Below are 20095 nucleotides of genomic sequence, written 5' to 3' on the forward strand. Positions count from 1 at the left end.
TAGGAATGCTCGCCAAGATCTCCTATACATGGGGTTAAGGAAACATGTGGGAAATGGGTCAAGAAGATACTCAAGAAGTATTTATGGAGAAGAGTAGTCATAAAAATTCTTTCTCAGGAAAAAAAAAAAAATGGCATGACCTCTTGAAATGGTGGATGTACTGGAATTAGCAACCAGAAAGGCCAGGCTGATGTGCAAAAGGAAGCTTTGCTGCCCAGTTCACAGGGTCAAAGAGAGAAATTAGTACCATTCAGTTCTAGCAAATTCCCGGAGCACACAGTCTCAGGTAGAGCTACATTCTGTGCCTCTTTGCATTTCCCCAGGGCCCAAGCACAGGCCACACACAGCAGGTATGTGGCTGAAGGGGGTACTGATGATACTGTAACGCATGCTCCGCACCCTCAAGGAGGTCAGGGTCAAAGGTGCCAAGGTCCCAGCTGCTTCCCCCACTCTGGGTTTACCGTCATTGAAGCTGTCGCTGGCCGTGATGTGGGTGAATGGCGACTGGGCCCGAGGCTCCTCACATAGGGAGTAGCTGTGCTCGGCCTGGATGAGGGGTGCCGGGGACGTCGGGGACGGCTCGACCTCCATCGACACGCTCTTCTCTGAGAGGAAAGGGTCGTTCAGGAGCTGGCCCAAGACATTCTGGGAAAACTCATCCAGAAGCTCCGAGAAGTGCTGCAAGTGCAAAGGAGGAAGAACTCTTTTAACCATGATCTTATATTTACACACAAAGTCTAACACAAGGGCTTCCCAGGTGGTGCCAGTGGTAAAGAGTCTGCCTGCCAATGTAGAAGACATGAGAGACGCAGTTCAATCCCTGGGTCAGGAAGATCCCCTGGAGGAGGGCAATGCAACCCAGTCTAGTATTCTTGCCGGGAGAATCCCATGGACAGAGGAGCCTAGCAGGCCACAGTCCATAGGGTCGCACAGAGTTGGACACAACTGAAGCGACTTAGCACATTGGAGAAGGAAATGGCAACCCACTCCAGTGTTCTTGCCTGGAGAATCCCAGGGATGGGGGAGACTGGTGGGCTGCCGTCTATGGGGTCACGCAGAGTTGGACACAACTGAGGTGACTTAGCAGCTTAGTAGCAGCAGCACATTTGCACAGGTTCTAATACCAAAATATTAGCCACAACTTCTAACAACATCTAAACGAAGTCACTCATACACAACGTCGAATTATCTATTGCTATGTAGCAAACTACCCCAAAGAGAAATGGCTTAAAATAGCCACGATTTACTGTTTCTCACTATGCTATGGGTTGGCTGGATGAATACACTGATTCATCTGCGTTCACTAACAGAGACGGAATGAGCTGCATTTTGGCAGGGGCTGGGCTGGGCTGGGACATTGGGTGCCTGGGCCTTTTCCTCAAAGAGGCTTTATCAGGAGGGGAGTTCTTGCATCACAGCAGAAATGTTCCTGGAGGGAGAAAGGCAAAGCTGAGTGGCCCCAGAGGTCACACAACATCATTCCCTCCAAATTCTTCAGGTCAAGGCAAGTGACAAGGCCAGCCCAGATTCATGGGGTGAAGAGACACCACCTCTTGAACAGAGGAATGGCAAAAATCACACTGCAGGCAGGTGTAAACAGGATGGCATGACTCACTCAGGGCCATGATTGCAACTATCTACCACCTTTTACATTGGGAATATCTGAAAATAAGTAAGCTATCCTGCATTTCTGTAGCATGAAAATGTTATTCATAGCCAAGTGCCAAGTTCAAAGGCATCCGAATAAGCTCTCCTCTATTCTCCCAAGTACCTGGGCTTTGTTCCTCTTTAGTTTTTCCTTAATCTACTTTATCTCTTCCCATCTTCCATCTCCAACAGCATCACCTCCCTAGCCCCCACCCTGCCAGGAGGATGATACAGGAATGGTCTGTGCATAGCCCCACAGGGAGTCCTGCACTCCGTTCCACAGCCCCACACTAAAGGACTGTAGCCCCAGCCTCACTGATAGAGTAATATTCATGATATGAGGGTCTATAGAGCCAAGTTTCTCAACCTCAGCACTACTGCCATTTTAGATGGCAAATTCCTTGTTATAGGGGGTGGAGTTGTTCTGCGCATTGGGGTGTTTAGCAGCATCCCTGGCCTCTAACCTCACGAGGCCAGTAGCACTCCCCTAGTTGTGAAAACCAAACATGTCTCTCGACACTGTCAAATGGCCCCAGGGGGAGTAAGGGGAAGATCACCCTTGGTTTATTTTTATTTTTTTAGATTTTTTTTTAATGTGGACCATTTTTTTAGTCTTTACTGAATTTACAAGATTGTCTCTGTCCTATATTTTGGTTTCTTGACCACGAGACATGTGGGATCCTAGCTCCCCAACCAGGCACTGAACCCTCACCCCCTGCATTGGAAGGCAAAGTCTCAACCACTGGACCACCAGGGAAGTTCCTCACCCTTGGTTTATTATAATTTTTAAAAAAATATTTTGGCCACAAGTTATGTGGGATGTTAGCTCCACACCAGGAACTGAAACCGAGCCCCTCATGGAAGCGCAGAGGCTTAACCACTGGAGCACCAGGGAAGTCCCTACCCTTGGTTTAGAACTCATGCTGTAGAGTATATTAAAAATAACTCTAAAATAATCTAATTTAAAAGTTTGGCTGACACCAGCTGTTAGAGCCACTTCTACCTTCTTAACATTTCCTGAGTCACAGACCAACAAGTGTCATCGTTACTGATTAAACTTCCGGGACACTTAAGGAAGTTTGGAAAGCAGGCACAGTAATAAGAGAGCTGGTTGCAAACGGTGATACCTGGGGGGAGGCGATGAAAATTTCTAAGATTCACAGGGCAACTAAGTCCTACCATGGAACTGAAGGGTCAGTGAAAGTGTTATGGAAATGAATGCAGCTTAGGGAAGGCGGGGGCAGGAGGTGACCCTAAGGTTAGAGCTCTAAGATTAGGATAGTTGTGGGTCAGAACCGCCCCCTTCCAGAAAGAACAGAAGTAGACAACAGAGAAGAGGCCTTGTAGGCTAGGTCCTTAAAGCAGCGTTAGATGGGTGGGTTTCACCAACAGCACAAACATTAGAAAAGCTGCATCTCATCAGGACAGAATGCACAGAAGCCACAGACCTCGGGTACATCCTGATAGGCACGTGTCATGTAAGAGAGCAAGAGAGGGTAGTTGGGTAAGAGTTCTCTGTGCACAAACATATTTAAAACTGAAAGGTCCTTAGACATATCTAAGGCAAGAGTTCCCTGAGAGGGACTTCCCTGGTGGTCCAGTGGATAAGACTCCACGCTCCCAAAGCAGAAGGCCCGGTTCATTCCCTGATGCTACAACTGAGAGTAAGCATGAGGGCTTCCCTGCCATGCTGCAGTCCAAGACACGGCTGAGTGACCGAACAACAAGAAAGTTGCAGAGGAGGTGGCTCAGTGGTGAAGAATCCATCTGCCAATGCAGGAGATGCAGTTTTGATCCCTGGGTCAGGAAAATCCCCTGGGAAGGAAATGGCAACCCATTCCAGTATTCCTGCCTGGGAAATCCCACGGACAGAGGAGCCTGGTGGGTTACAGTTCCTGAGGTCGCAAAAGAGGCAGACATGGCTCAGCGACTAAACACCACCACCAGGACAGCAACTAATAGTTCACAGGCTGCAACTAAAAAGATTCTGATGCGGAAACAAAGATCCCACACCCAGCAGCGAAGACCCTGTGTGCGACAACCAAGACCTGATGCAGCCAAGTGAAAAAAATATATATGTTTAAAATCCCCTTAGAAAGAATGCCAACTGTCTGCATCACAATTATCAGGAGGATTTTTAGTTGTTTTATAATGAAATATTTTAAGCATTCAGAAAAATTATAGAGAATAGTAACATGAATAATGATGATAATGAGTAATAAGATGATAATACCTTTCCAAAAAAATCTTTTTTCCATGTTTGCTACTGCAACTTTTTTTTTTTTACTCTTTATTTTTAAAAAAATAAAACATGAAGCTCCCATTTAATCCCCTTCTTCCGTCTCAAAGTTAACTAATGCCCTGAACTTGGCATTTATTTTTCCCATCTAGAACTTGACACTTCTACTACATAAGTATGTTTCCATTACATACACACGGGTTTTTTTAAACTTTAAATAGTACCATACTTTACACCTCCTCTGCAACTTTCTTCTCTCAAAAAAATTCTTTAGACTTATTAATGTTTACATGTGTAGCTCTATTCATTCATTTAGATTTTTGAATTGTATTACATTATATTTATTCACTTCCTCTTAAGGGACATTTAAAGATTGTTTTTATGTATGACACTGTAATAAACACTACTGAACATAACAGGAAATTTTAAAGCATAGAAATCCTATGACCCATCTTCAGAGCTTTTGACTTATTAGGTCAAAGATAGCCATATTAAAACCAATTCATGTTGATGTATAGCAGAAACCATCACAATATTGTAAAGTAATTATTCTCTAATTATAAATTAAAATAAAAAAAAATAAAACCACCACTGCCATCATCAGTCATTCAAATGTTCATGTCTGTTTTTCAAACACTGAAGGTTGACACCAGCTCCATTCACCACCCTTCTCTTTACACCACTTTACAATTAAGTCCCTGGAAGTTTACAAAGTCCCTAGCAGTTTGGACATGCTCAAAGTCAGAGAAAGATTCATAGATTTTGCAGCCACTGTGTGCTAAACTTTAGATAGGTCCTGTGGATACAAAAAACTAAATAAGAAGATAGAGGAACTTCCCTGGTATCCCAGTGGTTAAGAATCTTCCTTCCAGTGCAGGGAATGAGGGGGTCAATCCCAGGTCAGTTCACTTCTGTCGCTCAGTCGTGTCCGGCTCTTTGCAACCCCACGGGCTGCAGCATGCCAGGCTTCCCTGTCTATCACCAACTCCCGGAGCTTGCTCAAACTCATGTCCATTGAGTCAGTGATGCCATCCAACCATCTCATCCTCTGTCATCCCCTTCTTCTCCTACCTTCAATCTTTCCCAGTATCAGGGTCTTTTCCAAAGAGTCAACTCTTCACATCAGGTGGCCAAAGTATTGGAGTTTCAGCTTCAACATCAGTCCTTTCAGCGAATATTCAGGGCTGATTTCCTTTAGGATGGACTGGTTGGATCTCCTTGCTGTCCAAGGGACTCTCAAGAGTCTTCTCCAACACCACAGTTCAAAAGCATCAATTCTTCAGCACTCAGTTTTCTTTATAGTCCAACTCTCACATCCATACATGACTACTGGAAAAACCATAGCTTTGACTAGAAGGACCTTTGTTGGCAAAGTAATGTGTTTGCCTTTTTAATATGCTGTCTAGGTTGGTCATAGCTTTTCTTCCAAGCAGCAAGCGTCTTTTAATTTCATGTCTGCAGTCACCATCTGCAGTGATTTTGGAGACCAAGAAAATAAAGTCTGTCATTGTTTCCCCATCTATTTGCCATGAAGTGATGGGACCAGATGTCATAATCTTAATTTTCTGAATGTTGAGTTTTAAGCCAGCATTTTCACTCTCCTCTTTCACTTTCATCAAGAGGCTCTTCGGTTCCTCTTTGCTTTCTGCCCTAAGGGTGGTGTCATCTGCATATCCGAGGTTATTGATATTTCTCCCAGCAACCTTGATTCCAGTTTGTGCTTCATCCAGCCCAGGATTTCTCATGATGCACTCTGCATATAAGCTAAATAAGCAGGATGACAATACACAGCCTTGGTGTACTTGGTGTACTATTTGGAATCAGTCCATTGTTCCATATCTGGCTCTAACCATTGCTTTTTGACCTGCACACATATTTCTCAGGAGGCAGGTCAGGTGGTCTGGTATTCCAATCTCTTTTAAGAATTTTCCAGTTTGTTGTGATCCACACAGTCAAAGGCTTTGGTGTAGTCGATGAAGCAGAAGTAGATGTTTTTCTGGAACTCTCTTGCTTTTTCTACAATCCAGTGGATATTGGCAATTTGATCTGTGGTTCCTCTGCCTTTTCTAAATCCAGCTTGAACATCTGGAAGTTCTTGGTTACCTGGTCAGGGAACTATTAACCCACAATCCTCGGGACTACTAAGCCACCCATACACACCTGCGCACTACAACTAGAGAACCCACGCACCACAATGCAATATCCCAAGAGCCGTAACTAAGACCTGAGGCTAAATATTAAAAAAAGAAGAAGATAAAAAAAAAAGCCCTGCCTTCTCTAGCCATATCACGTCAACCAAACTTTTATGTGCAGATGAGTCAGCTGGGGATGTTAAGACATAGAAGATGATTCACAAATGCAGGTGGGCCCAAGATTCTGCATTACTAATCAGCTCCCAAGTAATGTGGCTCACCCATGGACCAGACCTTGCATGGCAAGGAGTAGAACAGCTTTAAGATTAAGACTAGAACCCAGAGACGTCCCTGGTGGCCCAGTGGTTATGAATCTGCCGCTAATGCAGGGGACACGGGTTTGCACACCCCAACTACTGAAGCCCTCCTACTCTAGAGCCCATGTCCTGCAGCAAGAGAAGTCACCACACAGCCATTAAAAAAGAAGAGAAAAAGACTAGAACCCAGATTCACTGATGACCTGAAGCCAGAGTCTGATTCCCTAAGCAGCTCCCCAAAGTCACATTTACTTGCTGCCTGATGGCAATTACTCTGCAAGCATCTGACAGAATTCAAGATGGAAATTAAGGAAACTAGAAGAGAAATAAATGGCACAATGTAGAATGCAAAAGCAAGCCCTGAACTCACAACCCCTGCATTCTAAAGCCACAATTCCATCCTTGTGCTGCAGTGTCAGCCCTGGCCGGCTGTGCGAGCCCCGCTAAGCCTCTGGAATCCCACTTTATCCTGAGGCAAGGCTCTCTTTGGTTGTCTGTGCTTTCCCATGGAAGTTGCCAGGTTGGTCTACTCTGCTGACACTATTTTCTTTCTCCTGAGCAGCACTAATGAATGTTTTCATGAACATCCCCTGGATAAGCAGTAATAAACCTTCTTTCACTCGGCTAACCATCCCTGACCTCCATTCACGTTGGATTCTGCATTATCATGTCACCAAACAATTTAGCCCTAAATGATAGGGAGTCCTGAAGAACTCATGGCTGTTACCAAGCACATTATGACAACCTCCACTCTGGAAATTGAAGCTCCTCAAAAGAAGGGAGCAACTGTGCTTATCCACCACCTACGCTGAGGCACTCAGCAAAGTGGTAAGTAGGAGAAGGTCCCAGAGAGACACTTGAGATTGAAAAAATACGCCCAACTTGTCCCAGCCAGACACAGTGACTCAACCCAGCAAATTAGCTCCAGCTGGGTCTCCCTGGCAGCAGCGGGCCCTAGGACTCAGTAGATAGGTCAAGACACCATAGTCCATGCAGGGATCAGGCCAGAATCATACCACCTTTAATGCCAATGGAGAAGGGCATACAGTCCTGGAAGCCAAACACTAGAGAAAGGAGCAAAGTGAGCCTCAAAGATGGAGGCTTTCTGCTGAGAAACACTTGAGCAAAGGACTACTCATGTAGTAGATCAAGGATTATGAAATGTCAGTTGAATTCTTTCAAAGCTATGGCATAATGGAGTTTTACCATTCTGTCTAAGAGGTTATGGGTTTATAATATTTTCATAGCTTTTCCCTCAACCAACATTTACAACAATCCTGGGAAGTTGGTTTTAAACCTATTGTCCAGGGTCAGAGTTGTGTACTATTTGAGCTTGGACTTGACATAGATCTTCTTACTACAAATTGAACAAACTTTCCCCACATTACTTCTCCTAGGAAAGAGGTATCTAAGCTTTACAATATAACCCCATGGAGAAGTTCTAACCAGGGTGAAAACATGATGCTGATGCTGATCATTAATGAAGATGCTGACAGGATCAGGTGGTAGGATCATCCAACAGACTAAGTTCTTGACTTTTGGAACATAAGGTAGGTGCTTTCTGATAAGATAGGCATGTCCCCATTTATAGATGAGAAAACTAGGGCTCAATGTGGTTAGGTACATTGCCAAGGTTAGCGCTGCATAGCTGAATTACTATTCCATCCCTAGTCGAGCCAGTCCCAAAGTCTATGCCCTTTCTATGCCCTTTCTAAATGCCCCACCATTTAGGTCAGCCTCTAAAGCTGACACATAGCAGAGACCGAAGTTTAAAAAAAGAAAGACAGTCTCACTGATAGCCCATTCCCTCACCCATTATGAACACACATTCAAAGTCTTCAACATTCAAAGTCTAGAACTGTGTCAGGGGATTGTTAAATTCAGAGTCTCCTGGTATCACTTCCATGAGGTGTCAGCAATAAAGATGGACGTATTTACTTGCTTCAGAGCATGGTTCTGCCAAAGGGTTCAAAGTCACAGACTCTCCCAAGTTGGAAGATACTTCCTGCTTGGGTCAAACCTCTGTCTCATGACAGGAGTGTTCCTCATCTCCTCAGTGAAGATGCATGCAAGGTCTTTCATGAATTCATTTCAAAGTCTGTCTCCCTATTACTGAAGACCTGACATTTAATGCTCCAACCTGGCCCCAATCATCCTGTGAAGTCTCGTTTCCCTTTATTCTAATACCTGACACTTTCACTCCAGCTCTAACAGTGTCCATATGATACTGGAGCAACACAGCTTTGAAGCCAGACAACTGGATTTGAATCCTGGCTCCTAGTAGTGCAAACCTGATGGAGCTCCTTCAGTTCTCTAAACTTCAGTTTGCTCCTTAATGAGGATAACAATAGTACCAGCTTCCTGTTATGATGATTTAATTAAATAATGCTTGTAAAGCACCTAATGCTTCACTGGCATAGCAATCAATATTTTGAAAAGCTTTTTTTTATAAAAACCATCAAAATTAAATAGGGTTTAATGTCTACACATGGACATCACCAGATGGTCAATACTGAAATCAGATTGATTATATTCTTTGCAGCTGAAGATGGATAAGCTCTATCAGTTCAGTTCAGTTCAGTCGTTCAGTTGTGTCCAGCTTTTTGCGACCCCATGAATCGCAGCATGCCAGGCCTTCCTGTCCATCACCAACTCCCAGAGTCCACCCAAACTCATGGCCATCAAGTCGATGATGCCATCCAACCATCTCATCCTCTGTTGTCTCCTTCTCCTCCTGCCCTCAATCTTTTCCAGCATCAAGGTCTTTTCCAATGAGTCAGCTCTTCACATCAGGTGGCCAAAGTATTGCAGTTTCAGCCTCAACATCAGTCCTTCCAATGAACACCCAGGACTGATCTCCTTTAGGATGGACTGGTTGCATTTCCTTGCAGTCCAAGGGACTCTCAAGAGTCTTCTCCAACACCACAGTTCAAAAGCATCAATTCTTCAGTGCTCAGCTTTCTTTATAGTCCAATTCTCACATCCATACATGACCACTGGAAAAACCATAGCCTGGACTAGATGAACCTTTGTTGGCAAAGTAATGTCTCCACTTTTTAATATGCTGTCTAGGTTGGTCATAACTTTCCTTCCAAGGAGTAAGCATCTTTTAATTTCATTGCTGCAATTGCCATCTGCAGTGATTTTGGAGCCCAGAAAAATAAAGTCTGACACTGTTTCCACTGTTTCCCCATCTATCTGCCAAGAAGTGATGGGACCAGATGCCATGATCTTCGTTTTCTGAATGTTGAGCTTTGAGCCAACTTTTTCACTCTACTCTTTCACTTTCATCAAGAGGCTCTTTAGTTCTTCACTTTCTGCCATAACGGTGGTGTCATCTGCACATCTGAGGTCATTGATATTTCTCCCAGCAATCTTGATTCCAGCTTGTGCTTCATCCAGGCCAGCATTTCTCATGGTATACTCTGCATATGAGTTAAATAAGCAGGGTGACAATATATAGAGGTGATGTATTCTTTTCCTGATTTGGAACCAGTCTATTGTTCCATGTTGAGTTCTAACTGTTGCTTCCTGACCTGCATACAGGTTTCTCAAGAGGCAGGTCAGGTGGTCTGGTATTCCCATCTCTTTCAGAATTTTCCACAGTTTATTGTGATCCATACAGTCAAAGGCTTTGGTGTAGTCAATAAAGCAGAAATAGATGTTTTTCTGGAACTCTTTTGCTTTTTCCATGATCTGGCGGATGTTGGCAATTTGATCTCTGGTTCCTCTGCCTTTTCTAAAACCAACTTGAACATCTGGAAGTTCACAGTTCACGTATTGCTGAAGCCTGGCTTGGAGAATTTTGAGCATTACTTTACTAGCAAGTGCTGCTGCCAAGTCGCTTCAGTCGTGTCCGACTCTGTGCGACGCCATAGACGGCAGCCCACCAGGCTCTGCCCTCCCTGGGACTCTCCAGGCAAGAACACGGGAGTGGGTTGCCATTTCCTTCTCCAATGCATGAAAGTGAAAGAGATGAGTGCAATTTTGCGGTCGTTAGTGTTCTTGCCTGGAGAATCCCAGGGACGGGGGAGCCTGGTGGGCTGCTGTTTATGGGGTCGCACAGAGTCGGACACGACTGAAGCGACTTAGCAGCAGCAGAAGCAGAGCATTCTTTGGCATTGCCTTTCTTGGGGATTGGAATGAAAACTGACATTTTCCTGTCCTGTGGCCACTGCTGAGTTTTCCATATTTGCTGGCATATTGAGTGCAGCACTTTCACAGCGTCATCTTTCAGGATTTGAAATAGCTCAACTGGAGTTCCATCACCTCCACTAGCCTTGTTCGTAGTGATGCTTCCTAAGGCCCACTTGACTTCACATTCCAGGATGTCTGGCTCTAGGTCAGTGATCACACCATTGTCATTATCTGGGTCGTGAAGATCTTTTTTGTACAGTTCTTCTGTGTATTCTTGCCACCTCTTCTTAATATCTTCTGCTTCTGTTAGGTCCCTACCATTTCTGTCCTTTATTGAGCCCATCTCTGCATGAAATGTTCCCTTGGTATCTCTAATTTTCTTGAAGAGATCTCTAGTCTTCCCCATTCTATTGTTTTCCTTTATTTCTTTGCATTGATCAGTTATGAAGGCTTTCTTATTGCTCCTTGCTATTCTTTGGAACTCTGCACTCAGATGGGTATAGCTTTCCTTTTCTCCTTTGCCTTTAGCTTCTCTTCTTTTCTCAGCTCTTTGTAAGGCCTCCTCAGACAACCATTTTCCCTTTTTGCATTTCTTTTTCTTAGGGATGGTTTTGATCACCTTGTGTTTGCAGGTCAGTAGTTGTCAGAAGGCGGAGAAGGCAATGGCACCCCACTCCAGTACTCTTGCCTGGAAAATCCCATTGACGGAGGAGCCTGGTGGGCTGCAGTCCATGGGGTCGCACAGAGTCGGACACGACTGAAGGGACTTAGCAGCAACAGCAGCAGTTGTCAGAAGGAGCTTACAAGGTAAGAGTGAGTGGTTTTAAGTCTGGGCTGTCTCCTGCTGGTAACTGCCCCAGGAACCAGGATCATGGGGTGAGGAAGGCAAGTAGAGTAGGAGGAAGATGAAGGATTCATAATTCTTGAGCCCAAAGAATTGGCTGTATAAAACTAAGAATCTATCTTCCTTATGCTGCTCACCACGGAGGTTTACTCCATCAACAGAGCAAGCAGCTACTGTGAATGAGACCCAGGCTGGGCGAGGGATGAACGGAAGATGCTTAAAGGGCATTTATAAAGAGAGGACTGTCCTGAGGTGTGACATGAGTTATCTAGCTATATCCTGTGACTGCTGTGCTCATAGAACATGTTCTAAAGCAATTTTGTTCCCCTGAGGTGGGTCCAAAGTCATCTTTTGTGCCAGATCAGAGCAGGGACAGGAGATCTGGTCCCAGCCTACACCTGACTGGTTACCACCCCCATCTCTTCTGGATTCTGTTTCCTCTTCTGTAAAACTGTGTGTGTGTGTGTGTGTGTGTTTATGTGCCAGTGTGTGTGTCTGTGTGTGTGTGCCAGTGTGTGTGTGTGTGTATGTGCCAGTGTGTGTGTGCCAGTGTGTGTGTGTGTGTGCCAGTGTGTGTGTGTGTGTGTGTGCCAGTGTGTGTGTGTGTGTGTGTCTGTGTGTGTGTGTGCTGGAAAGTGAGGGGAAGTGATGGAGTAGACTTTGGACTTGGCCAGTAGTTTCTCACCTTTTTTGATGTGTGGACCCTTTTGAGAATCTAATGAAAGTTTCCTGGTGGAAAAATGTCCACGGGCGCTACATGCCAAGTGCAGGATTGAGGGGGGCGGGGGGACTCACTCAGCCCCTGAGCCTGTCCATGGAGAGGAGGGTTCCATGGATTCCCTGCAGACACTCCCAGTAGAGGGAGTGTAATAACACAAGGAGCCTTATCGGTTGTTGCTCACAATCTATTCGGCTCTGCTACACCAATTTTCTAAAATGTGGCAGGTGATTTTAAAATGGAAAAGCTCTGCAACTTAGGAAAAGGACAGACAAGGGGAAACGCCCCCATTGCTGCTCCCTGCATTTGTTCATCTTTGCCCTGTTCCCCTGACCGTGGGCCGTGAATCGGGCAGGGCGCAGGTTCCACAAGCAGAAGTTGACCACTCCTTGCGAGGGGCCCTGGTCCAAGGCTCGGGCTTTGCCGCCTGCGCCCCACAAAGATGCCATTCTCCAGGCCCGCCTGGAAACCGGCTGCCTCCACTGCCGGCCTCCGGCTGCAAGCTCCATCTCAGGCAGGGGAAGAGAGTTTTTACTGAAAAATCGTTGCCAGAAGCCTTGCCCAGAGCACAGCAAGCTACAAAAACATCAGTCACGGATATAGTGAGCACAGTGGGGGCAAGCTGACAACCCTCAAAGCCTCAAAGAAATGCAGGGAAGTAGTTTTGACAGCACACCTCAAATTCACTTTAGAAAGGAAGGTTTCTCTCCAGCAGAACACTGTTCGCCTGTATTGTGGAGGAGGGAAAAGGGAAGGGAGAAGGAGGGAGTGGAAGGGGGGAGGAGAGAGGAGTCCAAAGTCTACTCCTCTCCCAGGGGTCCACCTTCAAGGAAAGCCACCTTAGACAAAAGGGGATTCCTGCCCTGCACACATACATAGGAAAGGGCCAGATGATCATCTGAAGAAGAAAAGGCCATTTGGTCAAAGTCACAAGGAAAAAAATTTAAAAGGCTCACAAGTCAAACCTTATTACAGTAAAATTTCTAGGGGACTCAATTTTTTTCTGATACCAAAATTTAAGTACATTACATATTTCTCTAAATGTTAAAAGAGGTCGGGGTGGGGAGCTGAGCCTTGGAACTCTATTACACAAGAGGTTTGGGAATTTGGGAGGTTTTTGTTTGTTTGATGAAGTGATGTTGACTTTACTGAAATATTACAAGCAGTAGCAAAAATTGATTTTTAAAGATCCCAAATCCATTACATGCTTATTTTGGTTTGTCATATCCAGATGTGGCTTTCTTTGTAAAAGAAGTATGTGGAAAAGGTCAATCAAATTATAAAGGCACTGGGGAGGCTTACTAAAAGAAAACCTGCTATAAATCCATTGGTAGAATATATTCTTTTTTTTTTTTTTTTGCAAAAATAGTTACCCCTAATTTACTAATTATGGAAGTATGAAGTTTTACATACACCGTGTGTGTCAAGGGAGATGCACCAATACTACTAAAAAATTCCTCTTGAATTACATCATTCTTCATCATTGCAAAGGTAATGATGCCCTTTCTCCAAATGCAGTCAATCCTGAATGGTCTACAGCAGCTCTTAGCTTAACATTTAATGTGGAAAAAAATTCATCGTCTCATTTTATACAAACAAATCAGTTAATGAGATTAAGAGAAAAACACTAATGGGTGGGTCCTGCTGGCAAAGGAAAACTAGGAGATTCAGAGTTAGCTGGCACAAAGAAACTCAATCTACCTATTTCCTGGCTTATATATACTGCTGCAAATGCCCCCAAATGAATTCTTTACTCTTTCTGAACCCAAACTAGACTTAGCTTGGTAAAGGTCTCTCCTTCTGTGGCTTAACAGTCTAACCAGCCCTCATAGGAACAAAAACATCAAGAAAATATAATAATAATAATATCATCTCCCACATTCAACACATAATGGTTTACATATGACAAAATACTTCCACATCATTGTTGTATCTGATCTTGGCAAGATCAAGGATTATCCAGAGTGGACAGCTGGAGATTGTGGAGCAGAGTGCGATAGGGCAAGATTCCTGCTTTCTGGCTCCCATGCCCATATATGTTCAGCATAGCCTGCTGCCTCCCCCATCACTAACACAGAGAACTCAGGGACTAGATTCCTCATGGTCAAATGCTTCTTGAATGGCAATGTAGGGCTGAGATCAACACAATCCCCTCCTTATATTAAGGGAGGAAATCCTTAGGGTCCTTTCAGAGCAGACAGAACCATTACAGAAATAAATCATGCTCCATATCAGATGGAGTAGTCATCTTGGATTTGTTTTCAGAAACTCAAACTGTCCTCCAGAGTCCTTCCATTGCCTCTTCCTTATGCTAAACAGCTGAATTCCCCTGACAAACACAAGCCCTTCAAAACCATGATCAGGAGAACCGTTGAAGGCTGAGGCAGTACGGAGTCTGCCCTTCTGTTCCTGCCAGCTACAGTGGGAGGGCACAGAGGCCTGGGATGTTGAGAGGCGGCCATCTTGATGAATGAGTCTTCCCTTCTGCCTTCTGCACTTTGACCTCTAATCCAGAGTCCACCTGCACACTCTCCATGAGAGTGCTGGTGACCCAGCAGGTCTTTCTGCCTGGTCTATCCTACATGCCAAAGCCAACAAAATGTTTGATTTTAACTTCCCACACTTAAAACTCTCCAACATAACTCAAAAGTCCAAACTCTCCACAGTTAAAATAGATTAAAAAAATTTCTTTTAAATTTCTTACTCACTCTCTCCCAAAGTCCCTGAAGAATTTCTTCCTAATTGACGTCTTACCCTTTCTTTGATACTCCTCCTGTCCTGTACCTTCAATGTGCAGATTTCAACCCTTTTATGTTCTCATTATATGAGCAAATTCAGAGGCTGCTTTTAGTCAGGCTCTTCTAATTGGGTCTCCTGCCCCCTCTACAAACATAACCTTCTCCTCCCAGGCTCCCTCCACTCTCCTAGCAGAAAATAACTCCATTTTCCCTCCTTCATCACATACCTTCCATAATCAACACTTCACTTACTCCACCAGGAAACACCCAGGGCACTCCCTCATAGTCCTCAGTGGAGGCTAGGATATTCATTGTTTGTACCCTCTTAGGCCCTACCCTAGAGATGGGAATACCAGACCACCTGACCTGCCTCCTGAGAAATCTATATGCAGGTCAAGAAGCAACAGTTGGAACTGGACATGGAACAACAGACTGGTTCCAAATCAGGAAAAGAATACATCACCTCTATATATTGTCACCCTGCTTATTTAACTTATATGCAAAGTATACCATGAGAAATGCTGGGCTGGATGAAGCACAAGCTGGAATCAAGATTGCTGGGAGAAATATCAATGACCTCAGATATGCAGATGACACCACCCTTATGGCAGAAAGTGAAGAAGAACTAAAGAGCCTCTTGATGAAAGTAAAAGAGGAGAATGAAAAAGTTGGCTTAAAGCTCAACATTCAGAAAACAAAGATCATGGCATCTGGTCCCATCACTTCATGGTAAACAGATGGGGAAACAGTGACAGACTTTATTTTTGGGGGCTCCAAAATCACTGCAGATGGTGACTGCAGGCATGAAATTAAAAGACACTTGCTCCTTGGAAGAAAAGTTATGAGCAACCTAGATAGCATATTAAAAAGCAGAAACATTACTTTGCCAACAAAGGTCCATCTAGTCAAAGCTATGGTTTTTCCAGTAGTCATACATGGATGTGAGAGTTGGACTATAAAGAAAGCTGAGCATCAAAGAACTGATGTTTTCGAACTGTGGTGTTGGAGAAGACTCTTGAGAGTCCCTTGGACAGCAAGGAGACCCAACCTGTCCATCCTAAAGGAAATCAGTCCTGAATATTCACTGGAAGGACTGATGCTGAAGCTGAAATTCTAATCCTTTGGCCACCTGATGCAAAGAACTAACTCATTGGAAAAGACCCTGATGCTGGGAAAGACTGAAGGCAGGAGGAGAAGGGGGTGACAGAGGATGAGATGGTTGGATGGCATCACCGATTCAATGCACATGAGTGTGAGTAAGCCCCAGGAGTTGGTGATGGACAGGGAGGCCTGGCATGCTGCAATCCATGGGGGCGCAAAGAGTCGGACTTGACTGAGCAACTGAACTGAACTGAGGTCCTACCCTAAAATAACTAAAACTTGGCATTTTTCTATTCCACAAACAATTCCTATTATTATAACAAGCTCTGAATCATGGACTGATGAAACGGGAAGGAACGCAAAGTCATCTGAGGCTTCTTGGTCATTCTAATTTGAGAAATGACCTTGAGGTGCAGGGTGGTACATGAAATCAAAGAGTGGAAGGTTGAACTCTTAACACTGTGTGTGTGTGTGTTTGTGTGTGTGTGTGTGTGACGTGCGCTCAGTCGCTCAGTCATGTCCGACTCTGCAACCCCATGGACTGTAGCCCACCAGGCTCCTCTGTCCATGGAATTTTCCAGGCATGAATACTGAAGTGGGTTGCCATTTCCTGCTCCAAGAGATCTTCCTGACCCAAGGATTGGCAGGTAGATTCTTTACCACTGTGCCTTCTGGGAAGCCCCTTGATACTATAGATTCTGTAATAAGAAAGATGGTGCCTAATCATTAAGAATTACCAAATAGATAACAGAAGAGGGTCCCATAAATGTCTTCCATAGAATTCTCTGAATAGGACATATGTTTTGCAATTAGAGAATTCTGTCTCCAAATCAAGATCCAATGCCAAAGATATCAGAAATAAAAAATTAGAAGAGCCCATAAAGTTTTTATGAAAAGAAATGGCATACTCCCTCGAAAGCTATTGTTTATTTGTGAGCCAGATATGTCGTAAGAAATACTGAGGTAATCTCATCCTTAGAATGCATGAAGGAGAAAAGAGAAAGCACTTCAGACGTAGGAGGAATTGTCTGCCTTGTTTCATAAATGCACAGGGATGATTCACTGCCAGAAAGTACTCCTTCCCCCTGAGATAAGAGCAAGGAAAAAATCCAAACTGGGAGACTCTGGTAGGTTCTGGCTTAAAGCCACTTAGATTCTCGCTCTGTCAGATCTCACACTCATGCTCCCGCTGGCCTGCTGAAACACACCAGAGAATCTTAACCATCTGAAGGAGTATTTTATGCACTGAAGTCATGAGTCAGAAGACACATATGCTGGATTGGCTCTACAGTTATCAGCAATAACTTTGGACACATCACCCATGCTTCCTGTTCCACCCGATATTAGGGACAATACATTCTGCCTTCCAAAATTGTTGTGAAGATAAAATGGAGATATAGTCTGATTCAGACACAACATGGTACCATAGTAAGTGAAAACTGGCAGAGAACCATTAGTGGGCTGTGAACATGAAAGTTACTTCACGGTCATCCAGAGTCACGTCCATCTTGACTAGTAGTTAGCAATGACCACTAGTGAAGCATGGTACCCTTTGGCCTTCCGCTCCTACATGTTCCTTCCTCTTATTAAACTCAACCAACTAGGTAATCGACTCTTTTTTTTCCTCTTCAAATGCTGCTAGAATACAAGAACTCAACACCCTGGTCAGGACAGGACATCTGGGGAAAGTAAGGAATGAAAAATCACCAGATAGCTCTCTGTTACCCACACCGCTTGCTTCAAGTTGGGCCATTAACTCCAGTCCCATCACTAGAAACCAGAGCATTTAGAAAGGCAAGCTCCATTATTTTTTAAAAAGAAGATATAGTTAAGAGGTTCTAAATCACCCATTCCTCTTCCAAAAAAGAAGCGAAATTTAACATTACTCACTTAGAAAGGTTCCCTTCACTAATAAGAGTTCAGTAAATGATAGCTGTTTTATTGTGGTTGTTAACACATGCCCTGCTAAAATTGGGACAAATTATTAAGCATGTCTCTGATCAGCCTATTAACACTATAAAAGAGTATGAGGATCATTAAATACCATTTATTCTTAGTGATCTCATCCTAGATTCTAATTTTCCCATTTGCTTACCAAGAGGTTTAAAGTTCAGTTCATCATTCACAATTCTAATGGTTTGTTTTTAATATTTACTTTAAAAAAATTTATTTCTTGGGCTGCACCAGGTCTTAGTTGTGGCATACGGATTATTTTAGTTGGGGTACATGGGATCTGGTTCCCTGACCAGGGATCAAACCTGGGCCCCCTCCACTGGGAGTGCAGAGTCTTAGTCACGGGACCACCAGGAAAATCCCCATCATTCATAATTGATATTTCTTCCTTTTCCCCTTTTTGAAGACCAGGCCCATATCTCCAGTCTCAAACACCTCTCACATTCCTTGTGAGTCCACCGTAGACCATCATCAACATTTCGATCACATTTATATATTTCTTCAGTGCCGTTTCTTCATTCTTAACCAGGAATTCCAATTTCTTTTTTTTTTAACCTTCTCTCAAATGTTTATAAGAAAACTGATCACAGTCAAAATGAATTATCAAGTTCCCCCTTTAGTTGTACTATTGACAAAGAAAAAATAAAAGGCCCAGAAAGTCCCAAGTAAGCCAGTAAGAAGAATGAGATCATCACCCAGTGGGCAGCTCAGAGTCCATGATTTTGAAGCATCAACAGAGAAGGAGAAAAATAGAGCATCTAGGTGGTGAGAAAACATCCTGGACATGCTCAAAGACTCCTGACCCTGGTCTAAGCAGCAGCCGGCCAAATCCTTTTCAACAGATGGCTAGGTCCAGGTTCTCATCTTGCTCTGGAATTGGAGTCCAGGCGCTCCAAAAGGAATCCCTCTAAGTACCTTTGCCACCAAGATAGACCCTGTCACCCAGCTAGAGCCCTGCCCCTCTTCTTCAACTGACCTTGTAAGAGTTGAAGATCATCTACAGACGGTGAAAAAAAAGAGGCCATTATATTCTCTTTCTAAGAAAGACCATAAATGGAATCAGGTGATCTCAGAGTTGTGTGAACCAGAACATCACCTGCCCTATCAGTAAAGTAAGGATGTTGCAGCCATCAAGACAGCATGTCACAGCTGCCCCGACACTGAGCCTGGAGGGAACTAAAAAAAAAGTGAAAGTGACAGTGTTAGTCGCTCAGTTTTGTCCGATTCTTTGCAACCCTACGAACTGTGGCCCTCCAGGCTTGGCTGTCCATGGGATTCTCCATGGAGAGGGTAGCCATTCCCTTCTCCAGGGGATCCTCCCAACCCAGGGATCAAACCTGGATGGAAACAGATGGGCTACTCATGGCCAAGCCGCAGCCAGCTGCTGCAGCCATCCCCAGCAGGACACCGGAGGAAACCCTGGAGGAGAAAACGCAGGACACTGGCCCCAGCTAGTTGAGGTGTGTAGCAAAGGAGTCATTTCACTGCGCCCAGCCTCTTGCATCTTCCCACACAAAGAAAAGTGCTGAATTCCTTAACTTGAGATTGCTGGTTTTCTTTAATTAACAGTAATCTTTTGATGTTCGACTACCTGGTCTTTTGCTGCAAAAAACTCCTGAATACCCTGATGCCCCTTCTTGCCTCTTCTTGCTGTGTCCTGGGCTTAAGTCCTCACTTTTGTCCACCGAATAAAACATAACCCTCAACTTTTAGGTTGTGCTTTTTTTTCCCAGTCAACAGTTGTTATGAGAATAAGCAAAGTGAAGATTTTCTGCAGTCCCTTTGGGAAACTGTGCAAACACCACATATTAAAACAAATAGCTTAACTGAATCCTTTTCTCCCACAGAGAATACAGAACAATGCTTCTACTTTTTTTTTTTTTTCATGATTGGACAGTGGTGGATAACTGCTTACTGCATCGTCAACAGGGAGCCTTTGCCTTTTGCTTTTAAAAGATTCTTTTCTGTTGCCCATGAACCCAATGGTCTCGGAAATGACATAAGATTTGAATGAAACAATGATGCAATGCCTTGGTGGGGGTGGAGGAATATTTTAGAAAGGAAGTCAGCAAAACTTCATGAATAAACAATAAAGAAGTCAAAAGGGTAGCTGCTGGTGTAGTAGAAAGAACACTTTGGAATCAAAAAGCCGGGGTTTAGATCCAGCTCTGTAACATTAAATGGCTCTGTGACCTCAGGCAAGTCATTTAACCTCTCTGGGTCTCTTAGAATATAAAATAAAAGAGGAGGACCAGCTAGTATCCCAAGC

The 20095-nt window shown here is 44.1% G+C and overlaps 1 protein-coding gene across 8 annotated transcripts in view; it reads right to left on the reverse strand.

Annotated features, from left to right (window-relative positions):
• The window catches only part of CREB3L2 (cAMP responsive element binding protein 3 like 2), a 129824-nt gene that overhangs the window by 52453 nt on the left and 57276 nt on the right, over window positions 1-20095 (reverse strand). For 7 of the 8 annotated variants that reach the window (XM_055591031.1, XM_055591035.1, XM_055591032.1 and 4 more), the window contains exon 2: window positions 462-678. In XM_055591031.1, coding sequence (XP_055447006.1) covers window positions 462-678 — 217 coding nt within the window. Of the gene's footprint in view, window positions 1-461; window positions 679-18802; window positions 18922-20095 lie in introns of those variants that run through there. The other variant, XM_055591033.1, reaches the window with a different exon arrangement.

The sequence above is a fragment of the Bubalus kerabau genome, chromosome 8 (assembly GCF_029407905.1).
Source record: "Bubalus kerabau isolate K-KA32 ecotype Philippines breed swamp buffalo chromosome 8, PCC_UOA_SB_1v2, whole genome shotgun sequence".
Lineage (NCBI taxonomy): Eukaryota > Metazoa > Chordata > Mammalia > Artiodactyla > Bovidae > Bubalus > Bubalus kerabau.